Source organism: Elephas maximus, chromosome 11 (assembly GCF_024166365.1).
Source record: "Elephas maximus indicus isolate mEleMax1 chromosome 11, mEleMax1 primary haplotype, whole genome shotgun sequence".
In the NCBI taxonomy this organism is placed as follows: domain Eukaryota; kingdom Metazoa; phylum Chordata; class Mammalia; order Proboscidea; family Elephantidae; genus Elephas; species Elephas maximus.
The window spans coordinates 101,506,180-101,530,677 of NC_064829.1; the positions used below are offsets into that span (position 1 = coordinate 101,506,180).

The 24,498-nt window shown below is 51.1% G+C and overlaps 1 protein-coding gene across 2 annotated transcripts; it reads left to right on the forward strand.

The window, feature by feature from the left end:
* Positions 1-1,659: 1,659 nt before the first annotated feature.
* On the forward strand, positions 1,660-17,451 carry MEIS3 (Meis homeobox 3). Of its 2 annotated transcripts, none has more exons than XM_049900502.1 (13): positions 1,660-1,922; positions 4,278-4,447; positions 4,798-4,957; positions 5,049-5,099; positions 6,475-6,525; positions 6,699-6,848; positions 10,137-10,248; positions 10,436-10,605; positions 12,807-12,883; positions 13,103-13,161; positions 13,269-13,352; positions 14,037-14,106; positions 16,995-17,451. In XM_049900502.1, the coding sequence occupies exons 1-12, from the start codon at positions 1,911-1,913 to the stop codon at positions 14,084-14,086; spliced, it is 1,146 nt and encodes a 381-aa protein (XP_049756459.1). In that variant the 5' UTR covers positions 1,660-1,910; the 3' UTR covers positions 14,087-14,106; positions 16,995-17,451. The 2 variants fall into 2 exon arrangements, with proteins under 2 accessions (XP_049756459.1, XP_049756460.1); XM_049900503.1 differs by having other exon boundaries at positions 1,661-1,922; positions 10,436-10,584.
* The last annotated feature ends 7,047 nt before the right edge of the window (positions 17,452-24,498 follow it).

Consider the following 24,498-nt stretch of genomic DNA (forward strand, 5'->3'; position numbering starts at 1 on the left):
CTTCTGCTTTGTCTTCAGAGCACCTGTCACCTCCAGGATTTATTGTTTTTCTTCACTCTTCTCTCATTCTCATTCTCCCCTCCCCGCAGTAGAATTTGAGTGCCATGAGCTCAGGAAGAAGTTTGTCTTTCATTCCCTACTGCCGTATCTCCAGTATACTGCCTGGCACATGGTCAGTGATCAGTAAATTTCTGTTGTACAAAAATCTTTTTCCTTGATCTCGTTAGAAAGCCAGTTGCAAAGTTTGTCTGGATCCCAGATCCCTCCAGGAACCGGATAAAAGCTGTAGAGCTTCTTCCCAACATATATGGACGTGAGGCACATAATTTTGCCAACAAGTTGGAGGACTCCAAAGACTCTGAAAGCAGTTAAGAGGACCTGGAGTGAAGAACCTTCTAAAAGGCAGGGGTCAAAGACAGGCAGAGGGACAGTGATACACACACACACACACACACAGCGTGCTAATATTTCCATGCCTCAGGCAGGCACACACACACATCCAATACTCACCATATTCAGAGACAGAAACGACATGCAGTCACTCCTACACACACACACACACGTGCATGCACCCCTGGGGCACAGTCCCACAACCAGACACACAGTAAGGGACAAACACACACAGATGGCTGCAAACACAGGCACAAGAGTGTCCTTGTCTCCAGGGGAGGGAGAAAGGGGGAGCAGAGAAAGTAGAGAAACTAAAATATGGCAGTTTGGTGCCTTCCTGCCTCCTGCTCTTGCCTGAAAGAGAGAGAGGGAAGAGAGAAAGGCTGAGGAGGGCCCGTGGGGGACAGGGAAAGACCAGGACGGAGTGAGACAGAGGGAAAGGAAGGCAGTGAGAGGCGGAGAGAGGCAGAGACATGTGAGGCCGGAGACAGGGAATGCAGTGGAAGCAAAGGGAGAGAGAGGGGCAGGGATACACAGGAACAGAGAGAGGGATAAGAATAGACAGGGGCAGTGTCACAGAGAGACAGACAGACAAGAATAGACAGGGACTGTGAGGGACAGTGACAGAGAGAAAGAGAGACAGGCAGACAGACAGGAATAGACAGGGACAGTGACAGAAAGAGAAACATGCCAAGATGTAGAAAGAGAACCAAGGAGACAGTGGACGGGCGGAAAGAGACAAGGCGAGGGGAGAGGAGGCCAGAGACCTGTGGCGGCCCAGAGGGGGTCTCGGGGCGGGGCGGGGGCGGGGAGAGAGACACCGACAGAGGGAGGCCGGTGGGGTGGGGACCGAGGAAGGCTGGGCGCGGAGACGCGGACACCGAGCCGACCCCTGGAGCCTCGGGGGCCCGCGGGCTGGAGGCGGGGCTTCGGGCGGGGGCTTCTGGGCGGGGCTCGCTCTGGCCCCGCCCCGGCCCGCCCCGCCGCCGGCGGACAGCGGGTTAAGCATCTCTGATGTGGAACTTCCGGATGTGACCACAGAGAGAGGAGAGACGAGACGGGGAACGGCGAGCCCTGCCGCCAGCAGCCCCCGGGCCCCCGGACGCCGGACCCTGAGCCGGGCTGGGGAGCCCCCTCTCCCCGGGCCCCTGCCGGGCCGCGCCCCGTCCCCCGCTCGCCCCCGTCACTCATCTGTCTGTCCGTCTGTCTGTCTCTGGCTGCTTTGATCCTCCCGGGACCGGGGCGGGGGGGGGAGGGTTAGGGCCAGGGGGGGACCTTGGGGGACGCTCCCCGCCTCCTCGCCGTGACCCCCGCGGGGGAGAGCGCTGGGGGTCCATGCTCGCCGTCCCCTCCCTGCCCGGTGCCGGCCGCTGACGGCGGGGGTGGGGGGCCCGGGCCCCCGCCTCCTGCCCACCCCCTGGCGGTGGGCCCGCGGGCCTGTGGGGGCTGCGGCCACTGGCGGCGCCCTCCCCGCCGGCCGGGAGCTGCGAGGACCTGGGAGCTGCGGCCGGCCTCAGCCCATGGCCCGGAGGGTAGGTCCGAGGGCGGGACCCCTGTGCCCTGGCCTGTCTGCACAGCCCCGGTCCCTGCTCTCTCCCATCTCTGGCCCACCCCGCCCTCGCCACCTTCTCTTTCTCTGTCTGCACCCCTCTCTGCCCCTCTGTCTCGCCTCTGCCCCTCAGTCCCCGTCTCTCTGCCCCTCGGACACCCCCTGTCTCAGTCCCCCTCTCTCTGCCCCTCCGTCTCCCCTCTGCCCTCGGTCCGCCTCTCTCTGCCTGTCGTTCTCCCCTCTCTCCGCCCCTTGGTCTCCCCTTTCTCTGCCCTTTGGTCCCCCTTCTCTCTGCCCCGCTCTGCCCCGCGGTCACCCCTCTCTCTGCCCCTCGATCTCCCCTCTCTCTAACCCACGGTCTTCCCTTCTCTGTCCCTCTTTCTCCTCCATCTCAGGCCTTTTATCCCTACACCTCCAGTCCTCTTCCTTCTCTGCCCTCCCCAACCCTTCTCCCTGGTCTACTTTTGTTCTGAGCCCACCTCAGGGCTGGGGATGGAGACAGAGCCGGGAATAGCAAGTCTTGCCAGCCTGGGCCAAAGGACCCTCCTTTCTTGGTCCTGGGGACGGGATGGGAGAGGTAGAAGGAGACAGGAGCAGGGGCGAGTACCCACCTGGGGAAGGCACAGCATCCCACGATGTGAGGACCCCACCTTAATGGTGTGCAGTGAACAGCAGGTAGCAGTTCAGGGCTGGGAGGGTGGCTTCAACTTTAGGGCTCAGGAGAAGTTTGGAGAAGAGGAAGTGGCAGACGGAGAAAGAGACACACACAGAGCCTTTGGGTGATGGGAGATGCTCTGAGCATTTCTGCACCTCTCCTTTGCAAGCCCCTTTGCCTCTTTGAGCCTTGGTCTGTCTCTTCATCTCCAAAGAAAGTGTTTTATCCTGGGTAATGTAAAGGTCCTTCCAGCTTCCCACATGCTCAGGGACCAGAAATCATCTCTGGATGCTTGTGTTCCCCTGAGAGCTGACTGTTTGCCTGAGTTTTGTCCTGGGTGATGTGTTTGTGCAGTTGTGTAGGGTTATTCTCTCCTTCAACAAGTGTTCATTGAATTATGCCAGGCACTGTGTTAAATGTGACACGCATTCATTCATTCATGTGCAAAATGTCTCATTCGTTCATTCATTTGTTTGCTACATTTCTCATTTGTTCATTCATTCATGTGCTAAATGTCTCATTCATTCATTCGTGTGCTACATGTCTCATTCATTCATTCATTTATGTGCTAAATGGCTCATTCATTCATTTGTGCACTACATGTCTCATTCATTCATTCATGTGCAAAATGTCTCATTTGTTCATTCATTCCTGTGCCTGGCATTGGGCTCTGTGTGTGTGTCATGGGTGTCTCTGGTGATTTGGGGGGGGTGGTACTCTTAAGTCTGCATATTGTGGGTAGGAGGGGTGTGTGTATGTGTGTAGGGGGATGTTTGGGAGTAACTGATGCATGTGAGTGTGCACATGGGTTGGTGTGTATGGCTGGCTGTGCGTGCATGTGTGGTGGATTCACATGGTGTGTGGTGCGGCTGAGATCGTTTAGACACTCAGATGTGCATATTTGCAAAATGAAATAAAATCGAAGGGGAAAGATTGTCTATGTGTACCTGTGTGTACAAGTATGTGTACAGAACCGTGTTCTGTTTCCACAGGAGGAGTCCTGGGGTAAGAATCTACTTCTCTCTCTGTCTTTGCCTGTCTTTCTCTCCTCCTGTCTGTCTCTGTCTCCCCCCTCTTCCTCTCCTGTGTCTCTGTCTCTCTCCTCCCCCATCTTTCTTTGCCTCATTCTCCTGAGTCTCTTCTCTGTCTCTCTCTCTCTCATCTTCCCTCTGTCTCCTTGCATCTCTCTATCTCCTGTGTGTCTTTCTCTCTCTGCATCTCTTTCCACATGTCTCTCCCCCTCTCTCCAGCTGTCTCTTCCCCTCTCTTCACGCCTCTGCCTCTCTCTGAATCTCTACCCATGCCTCCCTTCCTCCCTCTGTGAGGTCCCTGACTACACGCCCACAGCCAGACAGTCCTTGATCCCCCCCACCCCAAGACCTGAGACCTTGTCCATCCCTCTCCTCTGGGCCCTCCTGGCCACACAGGCGGGATCTCTGATGGAACATTTTTTCACAGTCCAGGGGCACAAGAGAAGGTTGTGGGATGAGACCTTCAGTCCCCCTCACCCTGCCAGTTCCTTGGGACACTGGGGGCATAAGGGGGTGGGGACTTGGACACTGCACAGGCAAGAGAAGGACGAGTTCCCGGGGGAGGGGCCCCATGACCAGGGCCCCAGTATCAGGAGGTGCCTCAGGGGCTGTGCTGACCCCTCCCTGGGCACTCTCCCTCTTGCCTCCCCAGTACAATGAGCTGCCCCACTACCCCAGCATCGTGGACGGCCCCGCAGCCCTGGCTGGCTTCTCTGAGGCCACGAGAGCCCCGGGACCCTATGGCCCCCACCGAGCTCCCCAGCCCCCACCCCCGGGCTTGGACAGTGACAGCCTGAAGAGGGAGAAGGATGAGATTTACGGGTGAGTGGGGACCAGGTTGAGGGTCCCACAGGGTCTTGGGCTGCGGTTCTCTGGCTTTTCCTCTCTCTCTTTGTGTCTGCCTTTATCTTCCCCCTCTATGTTTCTTTGTCTCTCTGTCTCTGTCTCTCCAGGTCTCTGCCTCCCCATGTCTCTGTCACTCCCTGTCTCTGCCTCTCCGTGTCTCTCCCTGTCTCTGTATCTCTGTCTGTCCTTGTCTCTGTCACTGTGTCTCTGTCTGTCCATGTCCTTGTCTCTCCATGTCTCTGTCTCCATCTCTTCTCTGGGCCTCTTCTTCCCTCCCAGTTTTCTGGCCCTCCCCTCACTAACTCTCTCCTTTCCTACCTTCCCAGACACCCCCTCTTCCCCCTTCTGGCCCTGGTCTTTGAGAAGTGTGAACTGGCCACATGCTCTCCCCGTGATGGGGCCGGGGCTGGGCTGGGCACACCCCCCGGTGGGGACGTCTGCTCATCCGATTCCTTCAACGAGGATATTGCTGCCTTCGCCAAGCAGGTGGGCCCCCCCACCCCCACATGCCAGGAGAGTCAGGGAGGAGGGCCGGGAGTCTGGACTTACCCTCCCTGGCCTCTCTCTTCCCTTCCAGGTCCGCTCTGAGAGGCCCCTCTTCTCTTCCAACCCAGAGCTGGACAATCTGGTGAGAGCTGGGCCCTCCCCAGTGCCCCCTCCTCCATGGGTCTCCTGTCCCACCCTCCATAGCCCTGGGGCTGGGTGGGGGAGGAAGCCATCTGGTCCACCTTCTCCAGCTTACCAGTTGCCATCAAGTCAACTCTGACTCCTGGTGACCCCATGTGTCTCAGAGTAGAACTGTGCTCCACAGGGTTTTCAGTGGCTGTGACCTTTCAAAAATAGATCACCAGGCCTTTCTTCTGAGGTGCCTCGGGGTGGACTCCAAACCACCACCAACTTTTCAGTTAGCAGCTGAGTGTGTTAACCATTTGTACCACACAGGGGCTTCTTCTCAAACTCTAGGCAGTGATCATAATTGCCCATTTGCAACGCAGTGTAGCCTAGAGTTTGAGAACATGGATTCGATGACCTGAGTTCAAATCCAGCTCTGCTACTGAACCACTTCTGTGAATCAGGGCAAATAGCTCCACCTCCCTGTGCTTCAGTTTCCTAATCTGTAAAATGTAGTTAATGGTAATTTCCTACCTTGTAGGACTGTTGTGAGGATTTAATGAGTTAATGCAAGTAGAGTGCTCAGAACAGTGCCTACCACAGAATAGGGGCAATAAGTGTTAGCTCTTCTACCAGCCAATGGGCAGAAACATACCAAAGATCATGGAGATGGTGCGGGACCAGGCTGTGTTTCGTTCTGTTATACATAAGGGTCGCCAGGAGTCAAAGCCGACTCCCTGGCAACTAACAACAACAATGATCTATCGGTCAGAACAGAGCCCATGAAAAACTTAGCACAAGGACTTAGCTACAAAGGTGTTGTGAGAGCCAAGAAGCCAAAAGGAGGTGGGGCAGCCTGGACATCCACACAGCAGGAAGCCTCCGCTACCCACCAGAGAGCCAGAGAGAGGAGAGGAGGGAAGGAAGGAAGAAACAGGCTGGCTTCTCCCATCTTTGCCCGCCAAGCTCCCTCCAAGGTTTCCTATTGGCCAAGCCTACTGGCAAAGGCCTCTGGGAAATGTAGTTTGCAGAGGAAGGGTGGGAAATGGAACTGAGGGCAAAAGGCAAGTGACGGGACATACTTATTATTATATCACACCTCAGCTCACTTCTCTTGTGATGGACCCTTTTTCTATCCTTATTCCTCTTGCTTCTCTTTCTTTGTCTCTGCTTCTCAATCTAATGCCCTCTGTTTTCTTAATTCTGGCCTTTGTCTCTGTTCTGTATTCCTCTCTCTGCCCCTATTTCTTTGTCTTTTTCTCTCTCTTTGCTCTGACTCTGTCACTCTGTCTTATGTCTTCTGCTTTTGTCATTCTATCTCATATTCTTTCTGTTTTTCTGTTTCTCCATCTCTCCCCTCTCTCTCTACCTGTCTCTGTCGCCATTTTCAGATGATACAGGCCATTCAGGTGCTTCGGTTCCACCTGTTGGAGTTAGAGAAGGTGAGTGCTTCACACTCCCCCCCACACCCTCACCTTGTCTCCCAGTCCCTCTCTCAAGCCCCCTCCTTCAGGCTCTCTCTCCCCTGGAGTTGGAGCAGAATACCACCCTTGTCCCTGTGCACCCCAGCCCTCGGCCCTGGGTGGCCCCCCCAAGTACCCCGGTGCCCCCCCAGGTCCACGACCTGTGCGACAACTTCTGTCACCGCTACATCACCTGCCTCAAGGGAAAGATGCCCATTGACCTGGTCATTGAGGATCGGGATATAGGCTGCAGGGAGGACCTCGAGGACTACCCGGCTTCCTGCCCCAGCCTCCCAGACCAGGTAGGTCCAGATAGGACACAAGGTGTTTCCCTTCAATCACAGCCATGCTCAGACACAGCTGGGTATAGCGCTAAGGCACACACATGCACCAAAGCACACGGCCTCAGACGGAGCCACCAGCTGACACAGGGCACGCATACGTACACATCATTCACACCCCAACTGTGCAACAGCTACACAGACGTGGATGTAGCTGGGGTACAGTGTGCACGTGCACACACACACACGCCCTGATAGCTGCAGGTACCACATCACCCATAGACTCAGCTATAGCTGTACAGTCCCAGCTACAGCCACACAGGTGCATATACAGCTACATACAGCCAGACTGTAAAATCTACCACATACTTCAACACACACATTCTGGCCACATAAAAGCAGCATAGATCACACAGCCAGATTCAGACACAGTTGTTATTCGCAGTACATCAGTTTCCTATGGCTGCCGTAACAAAATGCCACAAACTTAGTGTCTTAAAACAGCAGAAACTTATTGTCTCAGAGTTCTGGAGGCCACAAGTCCAAAATTAAGGTGGCGGCAGGGCTCTGCTCTCTCTGAAGGCTCTAGCTTGCCTCTTCCTAGCTTCAGGTGGTTCCTGGCAATCCTTGGTATTCCTTGGCTTGTAGATTCATCATGTCAGTTTCTGCCTCCATCTTTACATGGCCGTCTTCCTTCTGTCTCTGTGCCTCTTCTTCTTTTATAAAGACACCACTCAAATAGGATTAGGTCCTGCCCTATTCCAGCGTAATCTCATGTTAACTGATAACATCTTCAAACACCCTATTTCCAAACAAGTTCACGTTCACAGGTACCAGGTGTTAGGACTTATCTTTTGGGGGGACACAATTCAATCCATAACATATAGTATGTGTGTACGTGCAGCACACAGATACACACCCCAGGTACACAACAGCCACACAGTTGAAGACAGAGCCCAACAGTCCCAGATACCACCACACAAACTCAGGTACAGCCATACTTCAACCAAGACTGGTTACAATGCACACACACAAAACTCTAACCACATAATAGTCTCAAAAACCTATATACAGCCACACAAACTCAGCCTTAAGATGCAATATCAGCCATACTCAGACACAGCCAGATAAAAGCCACATACACTCATATCCCAACCACAAAACAGCTATACGATTGCAAATACAGTCACACAGACTTGGTTAAACCCACAGAGTTCCAAAAACAGCCAGAGACAAGAATGGCTACACAGACTCGGGTACAGTCATATTCTAATACAGATGGATGATAGCATGCAACACACACACACACACACACACCAGCCAGTCACAGAACAGTCACAAAGACCATACAGCCAGACTCGACACAGCTGCATGAGTGTATGCTCACGCATACACACATACATGCGCACACACACATGCATACACTACAAATACGTAACATCCATACAAATGTAGAGACACATGGTCCCAGACACCCCCCCACCAAAAAAACCCATTGCCTTCAAGTCTGTTCCAACTCATAGCAACCCTATAGGTCAGAGTAGAACTGCCCCATAGGGTTTCCAAGGAGCAGCTAGTGGATTTGAACTGCTGACCTTTTGGTTAGCAGCTGTAGCTCATCGTAACTCTTAACCACTGAGCCACCAGGGCCCCAAAATATGCAACCAGGAAGACAAAAATACAACCACACAGCCACAGCTACCACTGCATGAACTTAGTTACCGTCTCACAGGCTGGATACAACCCTACAGAGGTAGATACGGCTGCACAGATTCAGACATAGATACAAAGATACAGCCACACAGCCACAGCTACAGCTGCGTGAACTTAGTTACAGCCCCACACATTGGCAACAGCCCTACAGAGGTAGATATAGCCGCTCTGACTCAGACAGAGCCGCAAAGACTCAGTTACAGCCACATGAACATACAGTCAGACTACAGTCATTACCAGAACCAGATCAGGTTGCTGAGAGGAGAAGGCTACTTGTCAAGAGCTGAGACCTTCCCACAGCCACCTTACAGCAACCATAGGACAAATACCTCAACCTCACCCTCACCCCATTCTGCCAGTGTGTCCCAATGGCTGGCCCAAACGTGAAAGCCAAACAACAAGGGAGTCTTAATGCAGCTGTATGGGTGGGTCATAGGTCCCTAGGTGATGCAAATGGTTTGCACTCAACTGTTCACCTAAGGTTGGTGGTTCAAACCCATCCACTGGTACCACTGCAGAAGGGCCTGGTGGTTTGCTTCCGTAAAGATCACAGCCAAGAAAAAACCCCATGGAGCATCTCTACTCTGTAACGCAGGGTGTTGCCATGAAAAAAAAGTGGGGATCAAATCATTGGCAACAGGTTTGTTTTTTTTAATGGGTAGGTCTACCTCCTGGGACACAGAGCAAGGGCAGAGGGGGAACCCAACACATTGTCAGGCTTCCAAAATTCGTGTTGGAGTTTGGATAAAGAGAAACAGCCCCAGACTCTTCTCTTACCTGCACTTTGGAGATTCCACAGCTTCTGGAAACAGAATGCTTTTTTTCCTTTTTTTTTTTTTCATAAGTTAAGTGCAAACTCCTTTGGCCGCAAAACCTGACCTGAACTAATGTGAGGCTATTAATAGCCTTTATTTATTCCACTTAGTTAAATATTCATTCACTTGGCTGCATAAACGTTAATGAGTTCGACGGTGAGTTTATAGCCCCAGACCCTGCTGGGGAGTGTTATGAAATGTACAGTATGTGCACTGATTAACTGTCTAAAAATGTGGAAAATGCTGAAACACGCCTAGCTCCTTGGATTTCAGATAAGGTGTCATGGGGCCGCAGAGAGTCATCTTTATTGAGCGATACTATGTGCCTTTGTGCAAATCGGAATCCCCGAGTGGTGCAAACGGTTAAGCGGTTGGCTCCTAACCAAAAGGCTAGTGATGCCTCAGAAGAGAGACGTGGTGATTTACCTCCCAAAGATCAGCTGTTGAAAACCCTGTGGAGCACAGCTCTATCCTGACACACATGGAATTGCTATGAGTCAGAATCGACTCGATGGCAACTGGTTTGGTTTTAGCTTTATGTAAATTAACTTATTTAATCCTTACCATACTCTTTAAGGAGGGGGTTGTTGTTACCCTCCATTTTCCAGTTGAGGAAACCGAGGCACAGAGAGGTGACATGACTTGGCCAAGGTCACACAGCCAGGAAGAGGCAAGACTGGGCTTCACACCCAGGAGTCCCAGCTCAAGAGCCCATGGTCTTAACCACTGTGCTGTATTATGACCCAAGATTTGGTACTGACTTCTAACTCCTGTTTTCTAGAATAATACATGGATTCGAGACCACGAGGACAGTGGGTCTGTACATTTGGGTACCCCGGGTCCATCCAGTGGGGGCCTGGCCTCCCAGAGTGGGGACAACTCCAGCGACCAAGGTGAGATGCTTGAGAGACAGAGGAGAAATGTAGGAGTCAGTCTGAGGTTTGAAGTTAGACTGGAAGTAGGATGTCCAGAGGGGCAAGGAAGGCTGGAATGTGGAGTGGTGTCTTGGTTAAGGGTTCTGGGCCCCTAGGGTCCACTGCTCCTCACTGTCCACAAACACAGCATACCTGTCCCCCTCAGGAGATGGGCTGGATACAAGCGTGGCCTCTCCCAGCTCTGGGGGAGAGGATGAGGAGTTGGACCAGGAGCGGCGGCGGAACAAGAAGAGGGGCATCTTTCCCAAGGTGGCCACCAACATCATGAGAGCCTGGTTGTTCCAGCATCTCTCGGTGAGAGCCCTGGGATGTGGGGTAAGCATAGAGAGATGGAGAAAGATGGCCACACAGAGACTGAGGCTTAAGAGACGCAGAGATGGGAAACTGACGTGGGAGGCTGTCGTTCAGGGAGAATTCAGGACTGATAAGATCAAACATCAGTGAGTGCTTCTTGTATGCCAGGGGCTGCTTAGAGCGTTTATCATTTTTATTTTTGATGAAGATACAAACAGCAAAACATAATACACCAGTTCGACAATTTCTGCATGAACAATTCACTAACTTTGGTTACATTCCTCAAGTTGTGCCACCTTTCTTGATATCCTTTTCCAAATTGTTTCACTATCATTGACACAAACGCACTGCCCCCTAAGCTTCTCATCTAACCTTTCATGTTGCGGATGTCAGTTTGATCTCACATAGGTAATTCTTTAAAAAAACACAGTGCTCGAAGGACACAAACATTACTAATTAAAAAAAAATTTTTTTTTGGTACAAAGAAGACTTCAGGGGATGGTTTTGGCTTAAGTTTTAAAGTTGAAAGATTATCTCAGGGCAATAGTTTCAGAGGCTGATCTAGCCTTAGTGACTCCAGGAAGTCTGAATTTCATGGGATTGTGAAATTCTGTTCTACATTTTCCCCCTTTTGATTAGGATTTTGGTATAGACTCTTTGGTCAAAATGTTCAGTAATGGTAGCCAGCACTATCCATTTCTTCTGGTCTATGGCAAAGGAGGCAGTTGTTCACAGAGGCAATTAGGCGCGTATTCCAATTCCTCCTCCAATTCTTGACCCTCCTTCTTCCTCTGCGGCTGCAGGTGAATAGAGACCAGTTGTTGTACCATCTAAGGTCACTCTCAGCTGCTTAGGGTATTTAACTCATTCAATTCTTTCAATAATCTACCCACCCATCCATGTATCTATTCATCCATCCATCAATCATCCACCCACCCACCACCATCCAAACATACCCTGTGAGGGTGGGGCTTCGAGTATCTCCTTTTTACTTTGAGAAGACCAAGGCACAGAGATATTAGGAGGTTTGTCTAAGATCACACAGCCAGAAGTGGGTTCAAACACAGCAGCATGGCCTTAACCACTGCACAACACTGCTTCAGAGAGACTGGAAAATAGAAACAGAGAGAGAGAAAGGGAGAGGTTGCAACACAGAGATACAGAGAGGTATGGGGAAGACTGAATCAGAGCAAGACAGACAGGGAGAGACAGAGTCACTGAGGGGCAGAGACTGAGAGAAAAACAGAAATTCACAGACAGGGAGGGACCGAATCATGGAGAAAGACAGAAACACAGAGAGGTACAGGGAGAGGGTGAAACAGAGAGAAACAGAGAGAGGCACAGAGAGACGGAAACACAGAGGCAGACAGATACAGGGAAAAGGTGAAACAGACAGAGAAAGAAACAGAGATAGAGACACAGAGAGACAGAGACACAGACGCACAGACAGAGACACACAGAGATACATGGAGAGGGTGAAGCACAGAGAGAGAGAGAGAGAAATACATACAGATACACGGGGAAGCAGAGACACAGAGACAGACAGAGACGTACACGCAGAGACAGAGAGATACAAGGAGAGGCTGAAAGAGACAGAGACACAGACAGAGACAGAGATACAAGGAGAGGCTGAAACACAGAGACAAAGAAAGATAGAGGCACAGAGAGGGAGGGAGGAAGAAAGAGACAGAGAAATTAAGTCACAGAGACAGCCACAGAGAAAGAAATAAACAGGTACAGGGAGAGGCTGAAACACAGAGAAAGAGAAAGACAGAGATACAGAGAGAGACAGAGACACCCAGAGACAGAGAGAGAGAGAAAGGGGGAAGGACAGAGGGAGGAAGAAACAGATACAGGGAGAGATTAAGTCAGAGAGAGAGAGAAACAGGAACCGGGAGAGGGGCGCACACAGAGAGAGACCCAGAGAGGGACAGCCCCGGGCTTTCCTCCCTCCCCGCTGCGGGGTGAACCCCCGCCCCAGCAAGCTCCCTAATGAGGGCCGCCAATTAGCCTCTAATTGCTGGAAGAGGCGGGGCGCTGCGAGTATAATTGCCCGGAGCTGGCTGGCAGTACTTGCTGGGCCCCGGGGAACAGAGAAGCTCGCTGTGCTGGCTCCTCAGCCCCACCACAGCCCAGAGCTGCCGTCCCTGGGGGCCGCCTGGTGGGCCTTGGGGACCAGACAGCGGGCAGGCAGACAAGATGACTCTTGCTGGTGGCCACAGCACCCCTACCCCTCGGAGGAGCAGAAGAAACAGTTGGCACAAGACACAGGGCTCACCATCCTGCAGGTCAACAACTGGTAAGTGACTAGAAAGGAGGCCTGGGAGGGTGGAGCCACCTGCCTTGGGAGGCCGGGCGCTGTCCACAGTGCTGAAGGCGGCCCCGCAGCCCCTCGCGGCTTCTTGGCCTCCCCTGCTCCCATGCCCTCTTCCCAGCTCTCTCTGTCTCTACGTGTGCTCTTCTCTGCTCCCGTCCCACTCTCTTTACAACCCCCTCTATCTCCATGACGCCCACTCAGGTTCATTAACGCCCGGAGACGGATCGTACAGCCAATGATCGATCAATCCAACCGCACAGGTAAAGGGAGAAGGTGGGGTGGGATGGCCCGGAGCTCGCCAGGAAGTGTCAAAGCCAGGACCCAGACATCTTGGGGCTCAGTCTGCACCCCTCAATCCCCTCTACAGGGCAGGGTGCAGCCTTCAGCCCAGAAGGCCAATCCGTGGGGGGCTACACAGAGACTCAGCCACATGTGACCAGCAGGCTGTCAGGTAAGGCCCCGCCCCCTAGGATAAGCCACACACACCTGTCCTGCCAGGCCCTTCCTCTAAACCAAACTGTTCCACCCTCTGGGGTTAAGTTCGTGAATAATGTAGTACCCTCATTTGCATAACAGGAGAGCAGAAGATGCGAATGCAGATTCCCCGGTCTCCACCTTTTCCTTGCCTAGTTCACATCTTCAGGCGCCACCTTCCACATTCAAAGGTCCATCCCTTAAAGGATCACTGTGAGGCATTGGTGGTTCAGTGGTAGAAGTCTCACCTTTCTGGGAGACCCAGGTTCGATTCCTGGCCAATGCACGTCATGTACCTCTACCATCCATCTGTCAGTGGAGGCTTGCATGTTGGTATGATGCTGAACAGGTTTTAGGGGAGCGTCCAGATTAAGACGGACTAAGCCAATGAAAACCTTGTGGATCACAACAGCCTGAACCACAGCTGATCATGGGGATGGCACAGGAGCAGGCAACATTTTATTCCATTGTGCCAGGATCACCATGAGTTGGGCCAACTCAACAGCAGCCAACAACAACAACATCTTTGAAAGATGCCTCAGTGTGTCATGATAAGAGGGTTACATGGTGAAAGAAGGGGCAGGAGGGACTTAGAAGCACATGGGAGTGTCTGGTGAAGACTCACTGCTCCTTTATGGATGAACATAATTTTGTTTTCCAGGATCGATGCGGATGAGCCTGAACTTAGAAGGAGAGTGGCATTATCTATAGAGGCTGGATTCAGGAAATGTGTGAGTGTCCAAGGTCTGGGTGGAAAGGGCTAGGGGTTATGGCAACTCTCAAACCTCCCTAAGGTCTCCACACCTTGGGGAAGACAGGGCAAGGTCCACCAAGACTTGGTGGAAAGATGAGTCATCCATCCATCTATCCATCTACTCACTCACCCACCCAAATATTTATCCATCCATCAGTCATCTGCCCACCATCCATCCAAGCATACATCTACCCACCCATGCTCCCACCTCTACGCTAATCCATCCACCCACCACACATCCATTTATCCATCCACCTACCCACCCACACATCCAAACATTTACCTGTGCATTCACCCACCTACATACCCACTCAGACCGTCATCCTTCCATTCTTCAAGTGTGCATCAACCCCTGCTCCATCCCAGGCCCTGACGTGCATCAAGGAGGGTCCTACTCTTGAGAAGCTTCTAGTCTTGTGGAGAAAGAGCCATCAGAAACTGGTGCAACAGCTGGAAAAAAAAAAAACATAGCTTACCCAGAGTAGGGAGTCATTGGCTATCTGTGGGGCACCAGGGAAGACTTCCTGGGGGAAGTGACTTCTCAGTAGGGACACTAAAGGATGAATAGGAGTCTGTTAGGCAGAAGTGGAGGACAAGGTAGTAGGGTGCATTCTTCTACTCTCCCAGGTCTTGAGACTTTCCTCTGGCCTGGCATTGTGTCTGCACCTTCTAGACCATCTTCCCATTTGGTCCTCAAGACAACCCAAGAGAGAGATGCTATTATTATTTTCATTTTGCAGACGAGAAAACTGAGGCTCAGAAAGAAGAGGGCATTTGCGCAGGTTCACAGAGCTCAGAAAGTCAGAGGGCACAGCACGTGCAAAGACCCAGGGCTGAGAGGCAGCCTGGAACTTCTAAAGCACAGATCTTGACACTCCCACAGTAAAAACTTGTGTCTCCCCTAGTGCCCTCTGGACAAAGTGCAAACTCCTCAGTTTAGCATCTCTTCATTCATTCATTTGGCACACATTCTCTGAGCCCTTCAGTGCTTTGTCCTATGCTGGGCAGTGCTGGAGACCCAGCAGGTCTGCCTTCATGGGGCACATAGTGCAGTGGAGAAGACAGACTCATCCCCAGATAGTGATGACCCAGAGTGAGCAGGGCTGGGGTTGGGGGACTGCAGAGGGGGTGTCTAACTCAACAGAGTCAGGGGGTGTGTCCTGGAGGAGGGAGCATCTGACCCAGGCTGGAGGAGAGGACTTTGTAGGTGAGACCAGGAGAGTGGGAAGATCGAGGCAGAAGAGGAATGTCCAGCAGAGGGAACAGCATTATGCAAAGGCCCAGAGCACTTAGAAATCGCATGGATATGAGAAGTACCCTGACCACACACGTATGAGGGAGTGGGGACTTAGGCGGGACTGAGGCAGGCTGGGTGAGGTGGGTGAGCAAAAGGCCAGGAAGATGGGGGAGTGGAGACCTGGGGCAGGGCTTATTTGATGGAGGTGCGTGCTGGACGCCTGGCCTGGGAAAAAGAGGGCTTCATCCAGGCATGGTGGGCAGGTGAGGGACTCTCCACAGTGACCAATCGCTGTGAATGGCATGGCCTGGTCTGGGTGCCAGTTAACCACTGGGGTCAGGAGATGCAAAGCAGTGGGAGCTTCCCAGCTTACCTCCCTAGCTCCCCAGTGGCTGCCTTTCCTCACCCCCATTTCTCTCTTCCCTTTCCTGGCTCTCTTTTTGTTCTTGTGTCTCTCTGTTTTTGTCTGCATCTGTATGCCTTATTTTTTCTCTTTGTACATCTTCACCTCTGATTTTCTCTCTCTCTTTCTCTTTACATTTTATTGTGGTAAAGTATATATAAGGAGCCCTGGTGGTACAGTGGTTAAGAACTTGGCTGCTAACCAAAAGGTTGGTGGTTCGAACCCACCAGCAGGGCGGCTCCGTGGGAGAAAAGACCTGGTGATCTTGTCCCATAAAAACTACAGCCTAGAAAACACTGCGGGGCAGTTCGACTCTGTCATATAGGGTCGCTGTGAGCCAGAATCAACGGCACACAGCAGCAACAACAAAGTCTATATAACATAAAATTTGCCATTTGGGGGCACCGAGGTTATGTCAGTGGAGATGGAATCATTAAAAAAGGGTAGTGAAAGTGGTTGTACAACTTGAAGAATGTAACCAGTGTCACTGAATTGTACATATAGAAATTGTCGCAATGGTGTATGCGATGTTATGTATATTTTCACAATAAAGTTTTTTGAATTTGCCGTTGTAACCATTTCGAAGTGTACAGCTCAGTGGCATTAATTACATCCACAATGTTGCACAACCATGACCACCATCTACTTCCAAAACTTTTCCATCCCCCCAAACAGAAACCCTGTACCCATTAAGCAGTGCCGCCCCGTGTCCCCTTCCCTCCCGGCTCCTGGGGACCTCTGATCAGACTCTCTCTCTCTCTCTCTCTCCGCATCTCTCTTCTTCTGTCTCACTCTTTCTTTCCCCTTGTCTTTCTCTGTCTTCATCGCTGTCTGTCTCACTCCCTTCCCGTTTCTATTCTGATTCTCTGTCTCCTTTCTCTGTTACTCTGTCTCTCTGACTCTCCCTTTTTCTGTTTGTTTCTCTCCTGCTCTCATTCTCTCTCTCTCTCTGTGGCTCTCTTGTCTCTCTCCCTCTGTGGCTGTCTCTCCCTGTCTGTCTCTTTGTCTCTCAGTTCATCCCATCACCTTTCTTTGTCTCTGTCTCTCTCTTCCTCTGTGGCTCTCTGACAGCCCCGCCCCTTTCTTTGTTCCTATCTCTCCCCTCAGTTGCTCTGTCCACATTGCTCTCACTTTGGGGCGGGGGTGGGGGGGACTTCTCTGAGTGACTGCTGTGGAGTACACCCCCTCCCACCTTCTGACTCAGCCTCTCCTGCCCTCTCCACAGACCCCAGCCTCTGGACTGTGACTCCCAGGCTCACACCTGGTCCCAGTTCCCACGTGGTCTTCTGACTTCAGGACCCCACCTCCGAAGGCCCCCCTCCCACTTAACGCCTACCTCCCTGAGGCCCCTCCGGGACACGGGGGCCTGAGTGCTCCTTTGAGGGTCTCTCAAGGACAAAGACAGGGCCTCCAGACTGTGAGCCCCGCTTCTGCCCTAACCTCTGCCAGCCAGTGCTGAGATCCTGGGCCTGGGTCTTAAGAAGATGGTGGCGGGAAACCCCACCTCCAGGACAGAGAAGGGGTTGGGGTGGGCTGGGCTGTCAAGAAAGGCGGGCCAGGATCCGACATTTTGAGGGAGGCTCCCTTCACCCTCCCAACCACTCCCCTTCTCTCTCCCTACCTCCCTTCTCCGACTTCGGCTACTTTTTTTTTTTTTTCTAACGATAAAGTCTTAAAAACCAAAAGCCACCAATCTGAGTCCTTGTGTCTCTTCTGAGATTTCAAACTCTCATCACTGAATTGGAAGGTGATGAATCATTAACGACAATAATAATGGAGCCTTCTTATCCCGCTCGCCCCTCAGGCACTCTGTGTGTATAAATTAGCTACTGCTGTGTAATAGACAAGTCCTGGTGGCCTAGTGGTTAAGTGCTATGGCTGCTAACCCAAAGGTTGGCAGTTCGGATCCACCAGGCGCTCCTTAGAAACTCTTTGGGGCAGTTCTACTCTGTCCTATAGGGTTGCTGTGAGTCAGAATCGACTCGGTGGCAACAGGTTTGCTTTTTTTTTTTTTTTTTTTGGTGTAACAAACCACCCCAATTTTCAGTGGCTCAAAACCACAATGGTTTCTTTAGCTCATTGTTCTGTGGGTTGGTATTGTATTCCACATCAGGGTGTCAGCCATGCTAATTCTTTATGGGGGCTCTGAAACCCTGGTGGCGTAGTGGTTAAGTACTATGGCTGCTAACCAAAGTTCAAATCCGCCAGGTGCTCCTTGGAAACTATAAGGGGGAGTTCTACTCTGTCCTATAGGGTCGCTATGAGCCAGAATCAACTCAACGGCACTGGGTTTGGTTTTTTTGGTTTGGTGGCAGAATCTATTCCATGCCTCTCTCCTAGCTCTTGATGGCTCCCAGCAACACTTGGAAGTCCTTGACTTGCAGCTTCATCTGTATCCATCACCACACAGCCGTCTTCCCTCTGCATCTGTGTTTCTTTTATAAGGACACCACTCAGATCGGATTAGGATCCACCCCTACTCCATAGAATTGTCGCCTTCCATGCAGGAGACCGGGGTTCGATTCCTGCCCGATGCCCCTCATGCATAGCCACCGCCCGTCTGTCAGTAGAGGCTTGTGTGTTGCTAGGATGCTGAACAGGTTTCAGCAGAGCTTCCAGACACGGATGGACTAGGAAGAAAGGCCGGGCCATTCTACTTCTGAAAAATCAACCACTGAAAACTCTGTGGACCTCATGTTAACTGATAACATCTTCAGAGTCCCTATTTCCAAACAAGTCACGTCCACAGGTACAGGGGTTAGGACTTGAACATACCTTTTTGGGGGAATGCAATTCAACCCATAACACCCTGCAATAACGGAGATGAAGGGGCACTGTCATGGTTCATGGATTGAATTGTGTCCCCCCCTGAAAATCTGTGTCAACTTGGCTAGGCCATGATTCCCAGCATTATGTGATCGTCCACCATTTTGTCACCTGATGTGATTTTCCTATGCGTTGTAAATCCTATCTCTATGGTGCTAATGAGGAAGATTAGAGGCAGTTACGTTAATCAGGCAGGACTCAATCTACAAGATTAGGTTGTGTCTTAAGCCAATCTTTTTTGAGATATAAAAGAGAGAAGGGAGCAGAAAGACAGGGGGACCTCATACCACCAAGAAAGCAGTGCCAGAAGAAGAGCTTGTCCTTTGGACCCGGGGTCCCTGCACTGAGAAGCTCCTGGACCAGGGGATGTATGATGACAAGGACCTTCCCCCAGAGCCGACAGAGAGAGAAAGCCTTCCCCTGGAGCTAGCATCCTGAATTCAGACTTCTAGCCTACTAGACTGTGAGAGAATAAACTTCTATTTGTTGAAGCCACCCACTCGTGGTATTTTTGTTATAGCAGCACTAGAAGACTAAGACAGGCACATTCCTGCCCTCGAGGAGACCCAATTTCTAAGACTCAACTCTGAGATTTTGTCCACGCACCATTCATCCAGCCAATACTTCCACCCACCTCCAAGGTGCCAGGTCCAGCGCCAGGATCTGGAGTGAGTCACCCAGACCCACAGAGGCCATGGCCCTACACGAAGTGGACACAGGTCAAACATCCCTCATCTGAACCCCAGATAGTGCAGACGCCAAGGTCTGATGACTCCGTTATTCTCCTCCCGAGACACAAAGAAGCTCAATGCAGGGTCTGCGTTGCTTTGATTTGGACACTTTTTGGTGGAAAATGACCAGCTCGGTCCCCCTTCAGGGTCTTGGCTGTTCCCTTTGCCCAGGACACCTTTCCCAGCTCGGAGGTCACCGCTCCAGAGGAGGGGCTACACCAGAGCACCCCACCCCCCGTCACTCTCCCATTGCCCCATTTCTTGTCCTCCTAACTGCCCCCCCCCCACACCGCGGAATTCTCTCGGACACTCCTTTACCCATTTCATTATTGGTTTGAGCCTTAGCCCTGAGCGCTGGCGGCACAGTGGTTAAGTGCTCAGCTGCTAACAGAAAGGTCAGTGGTTTGAACCCACCAGCCACTTCGTGGGAGAAAGATGTGGCAGTCTGCTTTCATAAAGATTTCCAGGCTTGGAAACCCTAAGGGGCAGTTCTACTCTGTCCTGCAGGGTCATTATGAATCAAAATCAACTCAAAGGCAATGGGTTTGGTTTGGTTTCTGGTGTCTCCTCCCATCACCGTGGTGACCTGGAGCTTGAGCCAGTCCCCCGGGCAGAGCAGTGGTGAGTCAGTGGTAGAATGCTCACCTTCCACACAGCAGATTTGGTTAGACTCCTGCCTGATACACCTCAGGCACAGCCGCCACCTGTCAGTGGAGACTTGTGCTCTGCTAGGATGCTGAACAGGTGTCAGCAGAGCTTCTAGACTAAGATGGCCTAGGAAGAAAGGCCTAGTGGTCTACTTGTGAAAATCAGCTAATGAAAACCCTGTGGGTCACAACAATCTGGTCCATAACAGATCATGGGGATGTCGCAGACCGGGCAGCGTTCTGTTCTGTCGTGCATGGGGTCACCATGAGCCAGGGCCGACTCCACAGCAGCTAACGAGACTCAGGTGCCTTCATCTGTTCATTCATTTATTCTTGCAACCAGTATTTCTGGAGCTCCTGCTTTCTGCCAGTTCCTGGGCCAAAAAGAGCAGTGAACGCAACAAAGCCATCAGAAGGCTGATGCTGTAGTGGGGGAGATGACCAAATAAATAAGTATGGTACATCATTTAGTCTTGTTATTAGGGGCTGTCATGTCGCTTCTGACTCAGCAACCCCATGTACAACAGAACCAAACACTGCCCGGTGCTGCGCCATCCTCACAATTGTTGCTATGTGTGAGCCCATTGTTGCAGCCACTGTGTCAGCCCATCTCGTTGAGGGTCTTCCTCTTTTAGTCTTAGTCTTAGAGGATGACAAATGTCAGAAAAAATAGAACAAGGGTACAAGACGGGAGTGGGGCTGTCACTTTCATGGTTTCATTTAACCCTTTAGTGTTCCAGGCACTGTCCTAGAGGCTTTATACTGATCAACAGTCCCAGGAGATGGGTACAATCACCGCTCCCATATTCCACATGGGAAAACTGAGGCCCAGAGAGGTGAAATCCCTTCCCAGGGCTCACACAGCTGTAGAGCGTGGGGCTGGATTTGAAGCCAGCAGCTCGGCTCCAGAGCCTGTGCGCTAACCACTCTGCTTTGTTGCCTGTCAGTTTTAGTATAATTCTAAGATTCTATGATTTTTGAAGGCCAAAATAAAAATGAACTATTTTCTGGGTTAGATATAGTTTTGGTGCTTGTTTCTCCCTTCAGCTCCTCTGGAGAGTCCCTGGGTGATGTGAATGGTTATTGCACTCAGCCACTAACTGAAAGGTTGGTGGTTTGAGTCCACCCAGAGGCACCTTGGAAGAAAGGCCTGGCAATCTGCTTCTGAAAAATCAACCACTGAAAACCATATGGAGCACAGTTCTACTCTGACACACATGGGGACACCATGAGCCGGAATTGACTGGAGGGCAACTGGTTAAACTCCTTAGGACTGAAGTGGTATGGGTGACAGATAGACAGCAGAAAGGGCTTCCAGAGAGCCCACCTCCCCACTTTGAAGGAAGGTGGTGGAAGGGTCATGGAGGGAGGGGGCAGCTCTGAGGTCTACTTCAGGGAGAGACAGTTGCATTAATCACACAGTCTCTGCGTTGGAGGGGAAGGGGGTCAGCTCCTGGTGGAGGTTGGGGAATACAGGACATGGGAGAGGTGGGGGTGGGGCCGCTCCCCTCCTCCCTTCCCCACCTTCTCTCTGGAACTGGAAATGCCTCTCACTTAATCCTCTAATTAAACCAATTGGATGTGCCACCGGGGAGGAGGGAAATCGGGCAGGAGGTTAATTGTAACTAAAAATACCTCCCCCACTTCCTGGGTAAGTAACCTGCAGCTGGACCCCGAATTCTGGGCAGCATGGTGGGTGGGCGTGTGTCTAAGAGTGGGAGGGGCTCCCGGGCAGTGGCAGGCAGGAGTAGGGGTCTGTGAGTGATGTGTGTGGGGCTGCATGGCTTTGGGACATGGTGTGTGTGTCTGTGACAGCTGTGTGTCTACTGTAGCTAAGGATTTTGAATGTTGGGGTTTGTGTGTGTGTGCATGCAAGGGGTGTCTGTAATTGGCATCACCGTGCCTATGTCCTGGCTGGCCTGAGAGAGAGAACCATTATTGAATGTGGCTGCATGTGCCTGTATGTGTGGGTGTTACTGAGGAATGATTGTGTCTGTGCCTGTGACACTGTGCTGTGGCATGGGTTGTATGTGTGTGTGCATGTCCGTGACTACCAGACTTTGGGTGTTGCTGTATGCATCTGGCTGGGACAGTGTAGCAAAAATTGCCTGAGTCATTGGGGGCTACTTTCTATGTGTCCATGGTAGTGCGTGTGTGTGACGTTATGTCTCCGTGTACGTGTGGTGTGTCTGTGTGAGGATGAATCCCTGACTGTGAGATTGGGTGTGCCTGTGTCTGGTTGTGATGGTGGGCAAAGGGTGATACCATTGGGGGCCAACTTGTATGGTATGTATAGCTATGTCTGTGTATGTGATGTGTTTTCGTCTAAGTGTGTGTCTTTGTGCATGTGTGTTTCTGTGAGTTTGTGGGTGAATGTGGTTGAGGTTGTATAGAAAAGTGAGTCTTTATAATTGGTTTCCACCTAGTATGGCCCATAGCTGTGTGTATGTGTCCATGGCAGTGTCTTCGTGTGTGTGATGTTGTGTCTTTGCCTAGGTGTATTGTCTCTGTGTGTGTGACTGTGAGGCTGTGTGTGTCTAGTTGGAATTGTGCGGCAAACTGAGTCTTTATAACTAGGGGCCACCTTATATGGTCCATAGCTCTGTGTGTATGTGTGATGTTGTGACTTTGTGTAGGTGTGTATGACTCTGAGTGTGTGTCTCTGTCAGAGTGTGTCTGGTTGAGATTCTGTGGCAAAGTGAATCTTTATAATTGGGGGCCACCTTGTATGTGTCTGTGGCAGTGTCTGTGTGTGTGGCTTTGTGTCCTTTTGTGCATTGTGTGTCCACAAATGTATGACTCTTAGTCATCAGCTCAGGTGCCTCAGAATTCCAGGAGCCTACCTCTAAGACCAATCCAACCCCCCACCATGGTCAACCAAGACCCTGTTTGGAGTGGACACTCTGGGGGTCAGGGTGGGTGGAGGAAGGATGGCAGTGCTGAGACTGGAAGGATGATGAGGTGTGTGGTGGGCTGAAGAAGAGAAGCAGGTGGGGGAGGGTAGTGGCGTCACTAGAGTTGGTGTCACCCAGTGCGGTAACTCATGGTGCCACCTCCTTCCAATGGATCTCTTCCCATACCAGACTATACCGATTCCTTAGTAATGTTTTTTGTACTAATATTACTCGTTGTGGTGTTTAAGGTTGTGTGTCAACTTGGCTGGGCCATGATTCTCAGTGGTTTGGCAGTTACGTAACGATGTATTTTGGCAATTATGTAATGATGTAATTTGGCAGTTATGGTATGATGTATTCATCTTCCATGATGCCATCAGCCAATCAGTTGTAAGAGTAGTTTCCTCAAGGGTGTGGCTTGCATCCAATATATATATGGACATTCTGGCAAAGCGTGCTTGCTTGCTCTGAATCCTGCATCTGGCTCACCATCATTTGACCTCTGGTTCTTGGGACTTGAGCCAGCAGCCTGCCATATTGCCTGCTGATCTTGGGATTCGTCAGCCTCTGCAGCCCGTGAGCCAGCAGACTGCCCTCTGACCTGCTGATCTTGGGTTCATCAGCCCCTGCAGCTACATGAGTCAGAAGAAGCCTCTAGCCTGATGCTTGACCCATGGACTTGGGACCTGCCAACTTCTGCATCCACATGAGCCATTTTCTTGAGAAAAATCTCTCTTGATGTAAATACATACATATATACATATACCCTTCACTAGTTGTGCTTCTCTAGAGAACCCAGCTTATGGTTGTTATTATTGTTAGGTGCTGTCAAGTCAGTTCCAACTCATATATACAACAGAACAAAACATCACCCGGTCAAGTGCCATCTTCACAATCTCTGTTATGCTTGAGTCCATTGTTGCAGCCACAGTGTCAGTCCATCTCATTGAGGGTCTTCCTCTTTTTTGCTGCCCCTCTATTTACCAAGTATGATGTCCTTCTCCAGGGACTGATCCCTCCTGACAACATGTCCAAAGTATGTAAGATGTAGTCTCTCTATCCTTGCCTCTAAGGAGCATTCTGGCTGTACTTCTTCACAGACAGATATGTTTGTTCTTTTGGCAGTCCATGGTATATTCAATGTTCTTCACCAACACCACAATTCAACGGCGTCGATTCTTCTTTGGTCTTCCTTATTCATCATCCTGGGTTTGCATGCATATGCAGCAATTGGAAACATCATGGCTTGGGTCAGGTGCACCTTAGACTTCAAGATAACATCTTTGCTTTTCAACACTTTCAAGACGATTTTTTTGCAGCAGATTTACCCAATGCAATGTGTCTTCTAATTTCTTGACCTCTGCTTTCTTGGGTATTGATTGTGGATACAAGTAAAATGAAATCCTTGACAACTTCAATCTTTTCTCCGTTTATTATGACGTTGGTTATTGATCCAGTTGTGAGGATTTTTGTTTTCTTTATGTTGAGGTGTAAACCATACTGAAGGCTGTGGTCTTTGATCTTCATCAGTAAGTGCTTCAAGTCCTCTTCACTTTCAGCAAGCAAGGTTGTGTCGTTTGCATAACACAGGTTGTTAATGAGTCTTCCTCCAATCCTGATGCCCCATTCTT

What these genes read in the sequence shown, in the direction of transcription:
- MEIS3 (XM_049900502.1), top strand. An exon ending in GAGAAGGATGAGATTTACGG is followed by an intron (nt 4,448 to 4,797) that starts GTGAGTGGGGAC and finishes CTACCTTCCCAG; the next exon opens with ACACCCCCTCTTCCCCCTTC. An exon ending in TTGCTGCCTTCGCCAAGCAG is followed by an intron (nt 4,958 to 5,048) that starts GTGGGCCCCCCC and finishes CTTCCCTTCCAG; the next exon opens with GTCCGCTCTGAGAGGCCCCT.